At 31.3% G+C, this 14875-nt stretch overlaps 1 protein-coding gene across 1 annotated transcript in view; it reads right to left on the reverse strand.

Annotated features, from left to right (window-relative positions):
• Nucleotides 1-584: 584 nt before the first annotated feature.
• LOC145246720 (neurexin-4-like) overlaps nt 585-14875 on the reverse strand; it is a 302693-nt gene continuing 288402 nt past the window's right edge. The window contains exons 25-26 of the mRNA XM_080108463.1: nt 7332-7484; nt 585-2444 (exon numbers count right to left, since the gene is read on the reverse strand). Of these exons, the coding sequence (XP_079964589.1) occupies nt 2257-2444; nt 7332-7484 (341 nt within the window). The 3' untranslated portion in view covers nt 585-2256. The remainder of the gene's footprint in view (nt 2445-7331; nt 7485-14875) is intronic.

The following is a 14875-nucleotide window of genomic DNA, read 5'->3' on the forward strand; positions in this document are numbered from 1 at the left end:
GTAACTGATGAATTTCACGTTTCTGAATTTTTAGATGAGGATTGGTTATTCATATTATTTAGATCCATCAGACTACTGTTCTCATCTTGAGTATCATTTTTACGTTTTGGTTACTGTAACCTCCAACCTTCTTCAGGTTTATCTTGTCGAATTTGGAAATGTTTTTGTTCAACTCTGGAATTTGGATGGAATTTCAAATAGAACTCAGTAATTTCTTCACAGGAGTAGCATGCTCTCATCCTGTCAGCCATGACTGGATAGAGGTTCTAAATAATTCGCACATGTATTTTTCGGTCACTCACACTGGAAATTGAACCTTCAATCTTCATGAGAAGATCACTTTTACAATTGATTTTTCCAAGTACTCTAATCACTGCGTCACAGTTGCTTGTGGACTTATTTACTTTATGGTCTAGTATGCTCTTGTTCCAACAGTCATGACTGGATAGAGGTCCTAAGTAATTTGTAATTGTATTCATCAACCAAAAATGACACTCAAGATGAGAACAGTTCAATCTTGAATATGTTTGGGGGTGGGGTTCCACATAGAAAAGTTGTGTAAATAAATAACAAAAAAACACATGGAAAATATAAAATTTTATTCTCAAAAGATGAAACTAAGTGTTGTGATACATTTTTTCATCAGATATTAATTGTATGCTTCACAACTTTTTGCAGCCAAAGAGGTGAGTGAAGATTAAAGTAAATTGAAAGAAAAAAATTGGAATGAGGGGGAACATTTTCAGAATAAATTTTTGTTTTTCTTAAAAAGGGAACCTTTTTTTTTTGTTTTTACATGTTGAAGGAGAGGCATATATTATATTTTAAATGATGAAAAGCTGATCGCTTCTATTCTGTCATATGAGAAATAAAAGTCAATAAAAAAAAGTCTAGTATTTACAAATTCTTCTTACCATTTTAAAATAACTTGTTTTTTGGGGTTTTTTTTCAAAATGTTTTGAGATTATACAAAAATGAAAAAAAATCCGTTTTTAAGGATTTTTTTTTAGCATTTCACTTCAAAAATGGCTACATTTCTGAATAATTTGTTTTAATAAAAAGATACACGCAAGTTGAAAAAGAAAATAAAAATTTCATTAGAAAATATACAAATGCTTTCTTTCCCAGTTAAAATTGTTTTAGAAAAACAATTCAAAATTGTTTTTATTCTCTGATCCATTTCACAATTGAATCTAAAAAAATAAATGTGAAATGGAAAAGTTTCCATTTTTTTCCCGCTGATCATAGAAATGAAAAATATATTTTTTTAATTAACTACATTTTAAAATATTAATAACTTATAACTATTTTCATTTTAATGTAAGTAACTTTCTCTTGTGGCCAATTGAAATGTATTTTGTTTTTGTCTATAGATATATATTTCAATATTTTATTCAAATTAAGCATGGTGCAGTGTTTTCTTTACAATTTTTTTTTTTCAAATAATATTTTCAGAATCTGAGAAAAGAATGCAAAAAAAAAAAAAAAAAAAAAAATTACAACTGGTCTGTTTCCATTTTTAACATTTACTATAGGAGAAAATAGTTTTAGGTGTCTAATTTTGATGAATCATTGTTAATATTTAATTTGATTAAACTTTTTAAAGAAATGTAAAAGAGCCATGAAACTTTCATAACGGTCTAAAAAGGGCATTCTTTAATATTATTTAATGAATTACTTAATCTATTTGAGTTTATGTGAATTCTATTCAAGTCTGAATTACAAAGAAAAATAAAAACATATCAAATATTAATAACTTATTTTCATTAAAATGGGAACAGTTACAGATTTTTGTTTGTTTGTTTTTTTTACATAGCCAATTCAAGTGTTTTCAATATTATATTCAAATCGAACACAATGCAGTGTTCAACAATTCCAAAATCTAAGAAAAGAATGCAAAATAAAAAAAAACTATCACAATTGACCTCCATTTCCATTTATTAACCTAACAATTACTCTAGGATAAAATAGTTTTAGGCGTCTAATTAATAATACTGAAGACAAATTGTCATTGTTACCAATTAATTTAATTAAACTTTTTATAGAACCATGAAAGTTTCATGAGTCTAAAAGAGTCATTCTTTAATATATAAAAATGACTTAATCTATGTGAATTCCAACAAGGAATAATAAAAACACAGGGCATGATTTGAAAGAGTTTCTACGGACGGTGATAAATTAATAGAGTTGGGAAAGTCAGGGAAAATAAGAAGCTGAACCCAAACGTCTTCATGTTCTCTATCTCTCTAGCTCATCTCATACAAACCATTCTTTGCGTTTGGGGATTGGAAGGCCTTCTTGGTTGTACATGATAGCCATGTCTGGATTGTCAGCAAGATCTGCACCTTTGGCTTCTTTTGTCTCATAGTCTCCTTTCTGCCGTGTGTGATAGCAGACTATGTACAAGACGATGATCACAATCAAGATGAACAGTGATAAAACAACTGGAAAAAAAGTACAAAAAAAAATGATTAAACCTTATTTGTCAAACTTAAAGATTTACGTTTTTAAAAAAAAACCCTGCAAATTCATAAGGTTTTGTGGAAAACAATCATATCTGTAGACTTTATATCTATGAAAATCAAAATTATGTAAGAATATTAAAAATCTAGGTACTTCTGCAGTTAACAGACTGTGCTATTTTTAGATAGGATTTTAAAGTTAAATTCAATTTTTACAACATCTTGTTTATTAAACTGTTAGGTGAAAATACAGAATAGTTAAAAAAAAAAAGGCCCTTCCCATATTAAAAATAGGTTTCTAAATAATCTATATAATATTCTGCTTATACCTTCCTTAGTTATTTTTTGATGTAGCTACGTTTTTGAATATCATGTCCATATATAATAAAATGACTGCAGAAATTCCCCCCAGAGCAAAATAACGAGGTTCGCAACAACAGATACTACATACAAATTCAATACATCTAGGCTAATGACCACTATCTTATGTAGCTTTCGAACACTATTTTAGACACATTTAATCATGATATTAAAATACTATATTATATCCTACAAGCAACAACATCACAATCGTAACATCTATGGAGGAAGGAGTCCCTATTTTTCTCTCTAAATATTTAGTACTACTATTGCTACCAGTTGTTAATGGAATGAATTCTACACCTTCCACAGATTCTATAATTACACTGAGCATAATTGGCTCAAGAAAACAGATCTAACAATCTTTCTAATTTCCTATTCATAAAGCCTGTCCATTCTGATTGGTTGAGCTCTGAAAATTCTAATATTCTGGAATGTAATTCTTCCCTTTTTCATTTATAAACGAAAAATCAATAAAATTAAACCATGGCATCAATAACAGACGTAGTTTGCCCACCATCAAGTCATAAAAGTTTGTGAGTTTTTGCTATTTACATTAATGTGACATGGCAATTCATTATATACTATTGATTACATTTAAACATCATTCTTCCAATTTCTGAATTATGCTACATTAACGAAGAAGAACCAGAATGTTTACAAACATTCTCATTAATTATATTTGCATGCAATATTTTCTCTCAAAAATATGTGCAGAAATAAGGATATTTTTAAAAATAAAAAAAAAATAGTTTGTCAAACTAATTCTTGTTTTTAAAACTTCTACAACATTTTTACATTTTTTTCCTCGTTTGTTTGTGCCGTCTGAATTATCATCAGTCTCCCATTTACTTTGTTGGTTTAATCTCTAAACAGTTTCCTTTTTCAATTTTTTTCATCGATTTATTTATGATAAAACACTACACTTTTATACAAAAATAAAATCGGCTAAATGTTTGAATTTTTTAGATTCCCCAGTATGTGCTCACATACATTTCTATAGTAATATTAAGCCCTAATGTTTTCCACTCTGTCAACCTAAGAAATAATGGGCAGTAAATGTGCATTGAATGACTTCAATGGATACACCATTTTTTTTTTTTAAGATATTGCACTTCACAATTCACTGGTGTTTGCAATAACAAGTCTCAAAATATTTTGTATCCACAAGTATTGTGAACATAAACATAATAAACATACATTTTGTCATGTTTGTTTTTCGTTCAAACAAACTGAGCCACAGCAATGCATGTCCGGCTAGTAATATTAATGTAATAGTGTGAGAGAGGAACTCGGTAATTTCATTGTGGCAGTTCTTAACTGAAGAAAGTCAGTGAAATGTTACGTAAGAAAAGAGAACATAAAAAAATAAAAAACAAGGAAAACGAATATTCTCTAACAAGAGGTACTGGACCGAAGGAGTCAATTAAAGATTGTCTATTACAATGTGATTTTATTATTTTTATTGAACTATGTAGCACAATATTACTTTCTGAGTATTCATTAATAAGGGTTTCAGTTGGGTCGATACAATGGACACTATTTTCATAATGTTAATAAACTCGTATTTGATGCATGTTATTAGTTTTTCTGTTCAAAAATCAAATTTTTTGCATCATCCAGAAAAATATCTGGTTTATCAAAACATTTGTTGATTCAGTATATTTCTCATTCCGTGGAATTTCCACAGGTCCTGCTAGTATCATTATTTCAGCATGGTTCATAAACTATAGTAGTACAAAAATCAACAGCACTTCATATTTATGCATGCGTTTTCATATTTCATACTTTTTTTTTTTTTTAAATATCATCCAATCAGCAAAATTGTGATTATTGATTAATCTGGTATCATTAATTTAAAATTAATTATTCCAAAACCAAATTATGTTATCCCACTGACTAAAATATACAGCATAATCACGATGACATACCGGTTCTCATTAAGTCACCGAAGTTAAACAATGTTGAACCTGATCAGTACCAGATGGGTGACCATTTAGGAATACCAGGCGCTGTATGTAGGAGAACAGACACCTTGCAAGAACCTAACTGTCATCTCTCCTGACAAGAATATACATGCAACTGGGGAGTATTCATAAACTTTGTGCTCCCATGAAACTTCCTATGGAAGAAGCTGGTTCAACCCACCTAGCATGAGTGCCGCTTGGGTCAGAGTTCAGGTATAAAATGAAATAGTATGATTTTCGTTTGTTTTATTGCTTTCAAGATTATTTAGCTGACAATTTTGCTGTAAGAAAACAGAATATTTGTTTTAAAAAGAAATTGTTACAAATTTAAATAAAGAGATTGAATATTTAGCTGTCAATGAGTTTTTTTATAGAAGAAATGGGAAATTTTTATTTCATACTACATGAGGCATTTCAAAAGTAGTGCCTCCTATTTTATTTTTTTCAGTTTGGATGGATCAAAGAAGACTGAAAATTGCAATGTTATGATGACTGAACTTATGCATTCATGACCTGAAAGGTTCATCTCTGTTGTAGATATTGACAGTATGACACTAAGAAAGCAATCTGTTATGGATGTGCGTCAAAAGCGGAGATGTGTCATTGAATTCCTGGCAAAAGTACATTGAGAATATGGTAATAATATAGAAAAATAAAACTCATTTTAATGGAACAATTCCCATCTTCGTAGGTAATTTTTGAGTTAAAAAGAAATATACTTTAATTTTGGAATAACCCTTGTAGTAAATTATACAGATTGAGGTAGAAGCCCCAAAGAATTTCCACAAGATTCTGCTGGTTAAAATATTGTATTGCCACATCACATCCCTATTTACTCTAGTCCTCATGTGGGTAGAGTTAAACAGGTCTGTCTTTTATATGGGCAGAAAAATCTAGCTTCCAAGAAACAAAAAGAAAAGGAGTCACTTTGGATTGAGACAAACATAAACATTGTCTCAGTCAAAAAGGATAATCCAGAAAATATGAAGTGCAGTACCAAAAAAACGAGGCTGTCCAAGCACATTTTGCAGGTCAGAGTGCCCCTTCTCAGGGGCGGTAACTTCTCAATCCCACTTTCCGACCTTAGTGTCACAGAACTAAATACCAACACTCTGCTCATAACCAAGATTTGTGGTAGAAAAATAAAATATTTTAGAAGTCATAATGCTAAATTTGTATATTGATTATACTACATTTCTAATACAGCATTAACACATTCATTGGATCACTGAAGTTAAGCAACGTTGAGCCTGGCCAGGGCTACATGGGTGACCATTTGGGAATACCAGGCGCTGCATATAGGAAGGCATCAACAACTTCCTGCAAGAACTGCAAAAGCCTAGCCTACTCCCATGGAACTTCTTTCTTTGGAGGAAGCCACTTCAACCCACGCAGGGTGAGTGTCACTTCAAGATAGAAATTAAACCAAAAATGATGCAATTTTAAAATGAAAAATGATTTTTATTTTTAATAAGCTAAGGCTTTCAATATCTAAAAATATCTTCTTCAGAGAATTTTATTTTTATTTTCCTCATTTTGTTGGTATTAATCCCAGTAAGGAGGGGGCAGTCTTCACTCGAGTTAAAATCAAATAAATTTAGTTGTATTATTTGGATCATTCAAACTACAGTGCTCATCTTTTCACACGCATCTAGTAAAACTTGGGAATCCTTATGCCAAATTCTGTAATGATCCGTGGTGCAATGGATATAAGTGCCAAATATAATCAGTTTTAAGTGACAGTCTTCTGCAGGTTAGAGGTTCAATCCTCAGCACTGGCAATACTATGAAAACAATTATGAATTACTTAAGGCTTTTACCCATTCATGGCTGAAGAAATGAGAGCAAGCTAATGCAGGAATTAAATAAAGGATTCCATTTAAAATTGCTTACAAATTCCAAAGTTTGACAAGATGTACCGATAAAATGTCAGTGGTTACATCAGTCGAAACACTGTGAGAATTACAAAGATGAGAATAATAATCTGAATAAGACAAATGTACAGGGTGGCCCACTTAAAAGTAGCCCAGACTCTCTGATTTTTCTCTTAATGAATAACTGACACCACAAGACAAAATGCAATTCTTTTTTCCAACAAGATGGTGCTACATGCCACCCGTCTCACAGATCACTGACACGAGTTTATGAGATGTTTACGGAAGAGAGAACAATAAGCAAAGGGTTATGGCCATCACGTTCTCCGCACTTGTCATCATGTGATTTTTATCTTGGGAGGGAAGGCTTTAAAACAAAAAGTTTATGCAAATAATCCTCACAATCTAAACCAACTAAAGGAGAACATTACCAACGTTATCAGGAGAATCACCAGAGAAGATCTACAAGCAGTCTCTGCAAACGTTCTTAAATGTGTCCAGAAATTCATAGATGTCAACGGAGAGCACTGCCAGCATCTTTTATAACACCAATACTACAGGTAATTTAAACAATAAAAGAATGTTCCTCCTCTCTACTACATTTTCTGGGCTACTTTTAAGTGGGCCATCCTGTATCAATCCTATCTCAAAAATTCTGAGAAACTTACCGCCAACAATAACTCTCTCATAGAGTTCCATGCCTTCGTCAAATGTCATAGGATAAGTAATGTTCACCAAACTTTCATCTGGAGGGCGAGTTTCAAGTGGATCTGGCGGTTGTGTGATTTCTTCAAAGCCACACATATCCTCATGGATCATACCTAGAAAAAAAAAAAAAAAGAGAGAAAAATAATAGTTTAACATTATTTATTATACAGACACGTGTATGTAAATTAGTTGATGCACTTAAAAAAAAAAAAAAAAAAAAAAAATTTAAAACCAACATGGACATAAATGTTTTGTTATCAAAAAGAATCCCATCAAATAAACGTACAAGTGTTGTTTTTTTAATTAAAAAAATAAAAATAACTATTTAAGGCAGCTAAACAAAAAATATTGAAAGAAACAAAAAATATTAAAAGAAACAAAAAATATTAAAAGAAACAAAAAATATTAAAAGAAACAAAAAATATTAAAAGAAACAAAAAATATTAAAAGAAACAAAAAATATTGAAAGATAAACAAAAAATATTGAAAGATAAACAAAAAATATTGAAAGATAAACAAAAAATATTGAAAGATAAACAAAAAATATTGAAAGATAAACAAAAAATATTGAAAGATAAACAAAAAATATTGAAAGATAAACAAAAAATATTGAAAGATAAACAAAAAATATTGAAAGATAAACAAAAAATATTGAAAGATAAACAAAAAATATTGAAAGATAAACAAAAAATATTGAAAGATAAACAAAAAATATTGAAAGATAAACAAAAAATATTGAAAGATAAACAAAAAATATTGAAAGATAAACAAAAAATATTGAAAGATAAACAAAAAATATTGAAAGATAAACAAAAAATATTGAAAGATAAACAAAAAATATTGAAAGATAAACAAAAAATATTGAAAGATAAACAAAAAATATTGAAAGATAAACAAAAAATATTGAAAGATAAACAAAAAATATTGAAAGATAAACAAAAAATATTGAAAGATAAACAAAAAATATTGAAAGATAAACAAAAAATATTGAAAGATAAACAAAAAATATTGAAAGATAAACAAAAAATATTGAAAGATAAACAAAAAATATTGAAAGATAAACAAAAAATCAATTCTTTCATATCCTTTAACTAATTGACCTCAACAATCTTCCGATTTATTTGTAGTCCCGGTGAAGCCCCATTTGGGGACTGTGGTGTTGCCCCTTAGTTACCAAGGAGGAGGTGGGGAGGAGGATGGAGCAGAGAGGGGGGAAAGAAAGAGGAGGAATAAAGAGAAAGGTGGGGGCGGAGAAAGGAGGTGGGGGGATTGGGAGAGAGGAGTTGGGAGGGGGGATTGGGAGAGAGGAGATGGGAGGGGGGTTGGAAGAGAGGAGGTGGAGGGGGGAGGGGGAGAGAGGAGGAGGTGGGGGAGGGGAGGCGAAGAGGGGAGGTGGGGGGCGGCAGAGAGAAGAGGAGAGGTGAGAGGTGGAGAGTAACAAAAAAAAAGGAGAGTGATAAAGATGGAGAAAATGATAATTGAGAGAGACAAAGAAGAAATGAAAGAAAAAAATGTGGAATGCAAAGAAAGGACAATTTGTGCAGTGAGAAAAGACAATAGCAAAGATACCGAGAACGTGTGGGTCAAGATTTCATGAGAGAAGAGGAAGAGAAAAGAGAATGAACGAGATTGAGAAAAAAAATAAAAATGAGAAGGAAAGAGAGGAAGAGTTGAAAGTATGTAATCCAGCAAATTCTACAGTACCCGATAATATGAGAGTTCGGAAATAAATACGAGAGAAAAGATATTGAGAATGAGGGAAGGGAGTGAATGGTCTACACCATTTTGGCGCCATTTGTAGACATCTCTGGACAATAGAAACAAATAGACCAAAAAAAGACGCTATCGCCATTGAAAGATGATCAATGCTCTTACAAATATCAATTTTGGCTCATCTCACTGAAGGAGTCCATTTTTGTATAAACGACAAACAGAAATAGGGTGTGAATAGGGTGGAGAAATAGGAAAAGGCGAAAGTTGTCTTCATTTTAGTTAATCGACTCACGACACAAAGCATTTAATTAATAGAAACTTAAATCAATAACCAATAGAAAAGTGTGTGTAAGCGTATGGGAGCCAATAATCAATTGGGTCTTTTGGGAAAATCTTGCTTGCAGACTTTGCACATAGGATAAAGTAAGCAATGACAAATTGGAATTGATTGATTCTAATGAAAATATCATGGGGTGCGAAGAGGGTTAATTAATATACAGCCATATAGGAGTGGAGTAGATTGAAGATGGCTAATGTTAACAGTTCATGTTGATGAAAAGCTAACACCTTCAAACATTCCTCATGAAATAGAATCGCACACATTTGTCGATCGATTCGCAAAAATATGATGAAAGTACATGGAATCATAATACTGCTACTGACTGATCAAAGTGTAACAGCTGTGCCCATATTATCCAACCTTGGTTTGGTTGTTTGGTTTTATGGCATATCAAATCTTTTCGAGTTATTTAATGAGGAATCCAGTAAATTTGGAAAAAGTTTATGTGCTTCAAGTTCTTTATATCTTCAAATATCTATTCATGGTGTTTGGTTCGTTTTGGTTGTCTAAGACATATCGACCTTTTTGAGTGGTTACTTTTTTGAGGATTCCAATAATTTTGGAAAAGGTTTTATGCTTTAAGCTATTTATATCTTCTAATATTTATTTACCGCGTTTAGTTTTGTTATTTTTGTTTTATGGCATATCAATTTTTTTTTTGGTGGTGAGGGGGGGGGGGTATATAATTCCAAATCCGGTAATTTTTAAAAAAGTATTTTATGCTTCAATTGCTTTATATCTTTAAGATTCATAGTGTTTGATTTGATTATTTTGTAAAGTAAAATTGCTTTTGGCTTTGCAGAACATGATTGAGTTTTGCAGAGGAGGAAAAAAAAATCAATAACATTAATGTTTGGTGCATTTTTTGTAAGGGTTGGTTGGTTGGTTGTTTTACGGCATATCAATCCTTTTCGGGTTATTTAATGCTGAATCCAAAGATTTTGAAGAAAAATTTTTTTAATAGAATATATTTGTTGTTTTCACGTCGGTTTCAATTTAACCCATAGTTAGGACCCTAACAGGTACTACCACTCCGGGTCAGAGTGGACCTGGGAGCAATGGTAATTAAAGGGTGGCTCCACACTCCCCAAAGCCCACAATCTGGGGCCTCACCACTGGATATAGTTTAAGGTCATATCCAGAACCCCCATTGAGGGACTTTTACCCTCTGCAGGGGGGCAGTCAGCATATTCTAATGCCCCACCGACAGGGCCTTTTGGTAAGGAAGATAGTATCTTGAGACAAACTTATCTAATAGCACCAGACCAATCTTGTGTCATATCCTATCCATGCGGGTTGGTCAATAAATATCAATAACAGATATGAAACATTTTGATCCCATTTAAAGAAATAAACTCATTTAGATAAAATAATGGCGATATACATATAACACAATACTGGTGTAAACAGGTAATGTTTATGATTAAATCCTAATATTTGTATATTTCTAAACAAGATAACAATGGGGAAGTAATACTACTAGATTATAATACAGGGTGACCCCAACTCTAATTAGGCCCCGTTTCTTAGTGTTTTTCCGAATGAAATGAAACTTTGGTCATAACTAGTTTATTATATTCAAAACATCACATCAAAACACTAGGGTCTTTGGCCTTTTTTTCTGCTCAGCTCAGAAAAACAACTGAATATCCTGTTTTTTTTTGTTTTTTTTTTTTGGGGGGGGGGGTCACCCTATATTAATGTTACTAACGTGATAATTTGTAATAGCAATGATGAATGCGAATTATTCAAATATAGGTTCAAAATGGAATTGGAATTTAAAGCAGAGTCGGTTTTTACAGGTTTTGATTTATGAAAATTGATAAAGTGGTTTTGGTTATATAGGAATGTGTAAAATATCAAGATATTGATAAATATTGATAGTCAATCGGAAACAACCTCGTAATGAGTACATCTTGTGCTTTGTTTACTTCCTTCTCCTAGTCCATTGAGGGAGCAAGAACCGCCTCATCCCAAAAGATTTATCTCAAATTTTTAAGTAAAAAATATAAATTATACAAATAAAAGTAAGTTTAGATCATTGTAAAAAAATAAATAAATATCTCATGGCTAGTGCTATGACAACAGCATATTCTTTTCCTTGTTTTGATTCTCAGGTATATATCCATTGATAAGTTTTTATGTAGTGATGTGGTTCTCGGTGATTGTGTCTAACCGTGTAGGATATACACTCGAGGGTCAAAACAATGAAAAGAATATGCTGTTTTCATAGCCCTAGTTATCATATACAAAATGCAAACGATGGTAAAAATTTTGATTAGTAAATCAGGTTTTTTTTTTCTCAAAAACGAATATCTAATAGAAAAGAGAATGTGGTTCATTCGATATCAAGTTAATAATATAGTTATGAAGTTTCTAATGTGATGGTAAATATTCTGAGGGGTTTGAGAGATACTATCACTACTATTATATAAAAGGAACTTTTTCTCCGTGTGTGTCTGAGTGTTCGTTCCCTATGGACTCAAAAACGGCGGGACCAATTTTTTATAATTTCACACAAATGTATCTTAGCTGTCTTTTCTTAGATTGGTTTTGTACGGGAATGTATTCGATAAGTATTGATAATTGAAATAATCCGATAATAGATTATTACTACTATATAAAAGGAACTTTTTCTGTGTGTCCAGGTATCTGTGAGTTCATTCCTATGGACTCAAAAACATAGAAAAAATGGGATTTAATATGAATATTTATACACAAAAACCAAACATTATATATATATATATATATATATATATATACACACATATATATATATATATTGATTGAGATTGTCGGACTGACTTCCTCATCTTGGTTGTTATGTCCTAGTGACATATGGCCGAGTGGTCCTAGACGTTGTATCAAAATTTACAGTTACCCAAAGGTGCTGAGTTCAATCCTGAACGAAGGCAGTGAAAAGTAACATTCAAAACAGAGAATCAGCAACTATGTCCAGAGCCTAGCTGGAGTCCGAACACGGTACCCCCGTAATAATAATAAAGGGTTGGGTTCGAGACTCCTAACAAACGGTTCCCCAGTTTGATACGAAACACCTGATGAAGGCCAGAGGGCAAAACGGCCGAAACGTTGTGACCATAACAACCAAGATGAGGAAGTCAGTCCGACAATCTCAATCAATGAAAACACCTCATCTCAAAAATACAGACAATTACTATATATATATATATATATATATATATATATATATGGTACTGATTTCAAAGGTTTTAAAAAAAAAAAAATGGCTTTGGTGCTACCAGCTAGAATCGAAACCAAACCATTCAGCACTCTAGCTGCGTGTTTCTATTCTTTGGACTATCGACAGACTAGTAATAAATGTTTAAAAGATATGAATTAGAGCATTCACAAAAACAGAAATATGTTCGCAAGTTGAAATGAATATTTTCTATTCCAACTTGTCAACATAGTTCGGTATGCATTATTCAACTACCCAAACAAATAGTTTACACGGTATAAACTATGCTTTGTATATAATTAAGTTCTTATAAATTTCAGTGTTATGAGTCTAGTTAAAGAGTTTATCAGTCAAATAGTTACACAAAAATATGCGCACATACATACAGACATTTACCGTTTTCTTTAAATAGATAAAGACTGTAAAACCATATTATCACATACAGAATGCAAGCGATGGTAAAAATTTTGATTAGTAAATCAACATTGAGATGTTAATCTCATAAACGAATATCTAATAGAAAAAGAGATAATGTGGTTCATTCGATATCAAGTTAATAATGTAGTTATGAAGTTTCCAATGTGATGGTAAATATTCTGAGGGATTTGAGAGATACTATCACTACTATTATATAAAAGGAACTTTTTAAGTAAAAAAAAAACAGATTATACAAATAAAAAATTTCGATCATCGTAAAAAAAAAAAAAAAAAAAATCTCAGCAAACTTTAAACACCATAAAATTACAATTGTTTCTAAACCATAAGTTTAGTTATGTATTCTTTTTTTATATTTTTTATGGCTTTAAAGTGTTTGAAGCATTTGATCTCTTGCATTTGTTGATGGCTTAATGTTTTCGCATTATTACGAGCATATCTTATATACAGCACAATCACGTTGACACACCGGTTCTCGACAAATCACCGAAATTAAGCGACGTTGAGCCTGGCCAGTACCAGATGGGTGACCATTTGCGACGGCGAGGTGCTGTATGTACCACGAGGTAAAAATATCAGGTTGAGAAACTGGCATGGTCTATCCTTCTCTTGAGGTTAGATGGGACTCTCTTAAGGCGTGGTAGGCAACCCATCTAGTGATGGCGTTGCAATAAAAAATACCCTTGATATATTCAGCTACCGACAAGATTTGAATTACACTACAAATTCGTATAGTGAGTTCAATCTCGGCTACAGCCGTGCTGACTAGATGAACATATCTTGGAATTGGTATTTCATCTAGTAGATATATGTTCCTGTGTGTGTGATATGTGCAAAGAAACAAGAATTTATCATGTGAAATATAGATTAGAGAGAGGGGGGGGGTAACTCAATGTTGGAAATTGAAATTTATTCATAGCGGTCAATTTTGTTGTGAATTTAATGAAAACTAATAATTTTTATTATTCCTTTCTTTTGGTTTCGCAAATAAAATATGAATATAAACAAACATTCAAAAACTTTAAAATAATGTCGTGCAAAAAGAGTAAAAAAAACACAAACATTTTATGCATGTCTCTCAATCATTTTTAACTATCATCTAATTTTTTTTTTTACTTCTATAAAAACAATATTAGGTTATTACCTCATCTTTTTTCATAATTCCTCTCTTACCTAATCTACTTTTATCTATCTTAACAGATTATTCGTAAAAAGATAGTAATTTATTCCACAGAGTAAAGATTCCGGTAAGCTAAGCAAAATATAATCAAAATCGTTTGAACTACAACTACAAAAAAGAAATTCTCAGAACGGGGGGGGGGGAAGATCGTATAAGATGAATTTTTCCAGAAACTTTAGTGCAAAAAAAAAAAAAAAAAAAAAATCAATAACAAAACTAGATGATTGGAACAAATAAAATATAAAAAAATTCTAGACATTTTTTTTAAATTACAAATACAGAAAAATAATTAAGTTTCAAGAGATTGGGGATGGAGAGAATTCTCTATAATTGCATTTTTTTTTTTCACTTATAGTCTATATTCCATTAAAACCAAAGATAAAAAAAAAAAAAAAAAAAATCAATGGTAGTGGTTTGTGTGCTTCCCCAAAGAATCCATTTTTTTTATCATCAAGAAGTCAAGCCACAAATTACTTCATATCAACAAATAACATACTCCTAGATAACTATATTAAAATAGATGTTTGGACGTTTTATTTAAGGTATACCAACCCTTTTTAGGTTCAACTATTTGGGTAAAAGTTTTTATGTTTCAAAGTAGTTTATACCTTCAAATATTTATTCATGGTGTTTAGTT

Source organism: Euprymna scolopes, chromosome 24 (assembly GCF_053919585.1).
Source record: "Euprymna scolopes isolate OS-2025 chromosome 24, ASM5391958v1, whole genome shotgun sequence".
Classification (NCBI taxonomy): Eukaryota; Metazoa; Mollusca; class Cephalopoda; order Sepiida; family Sepiolidae; genus Euprymna; species Euprymna scolopes.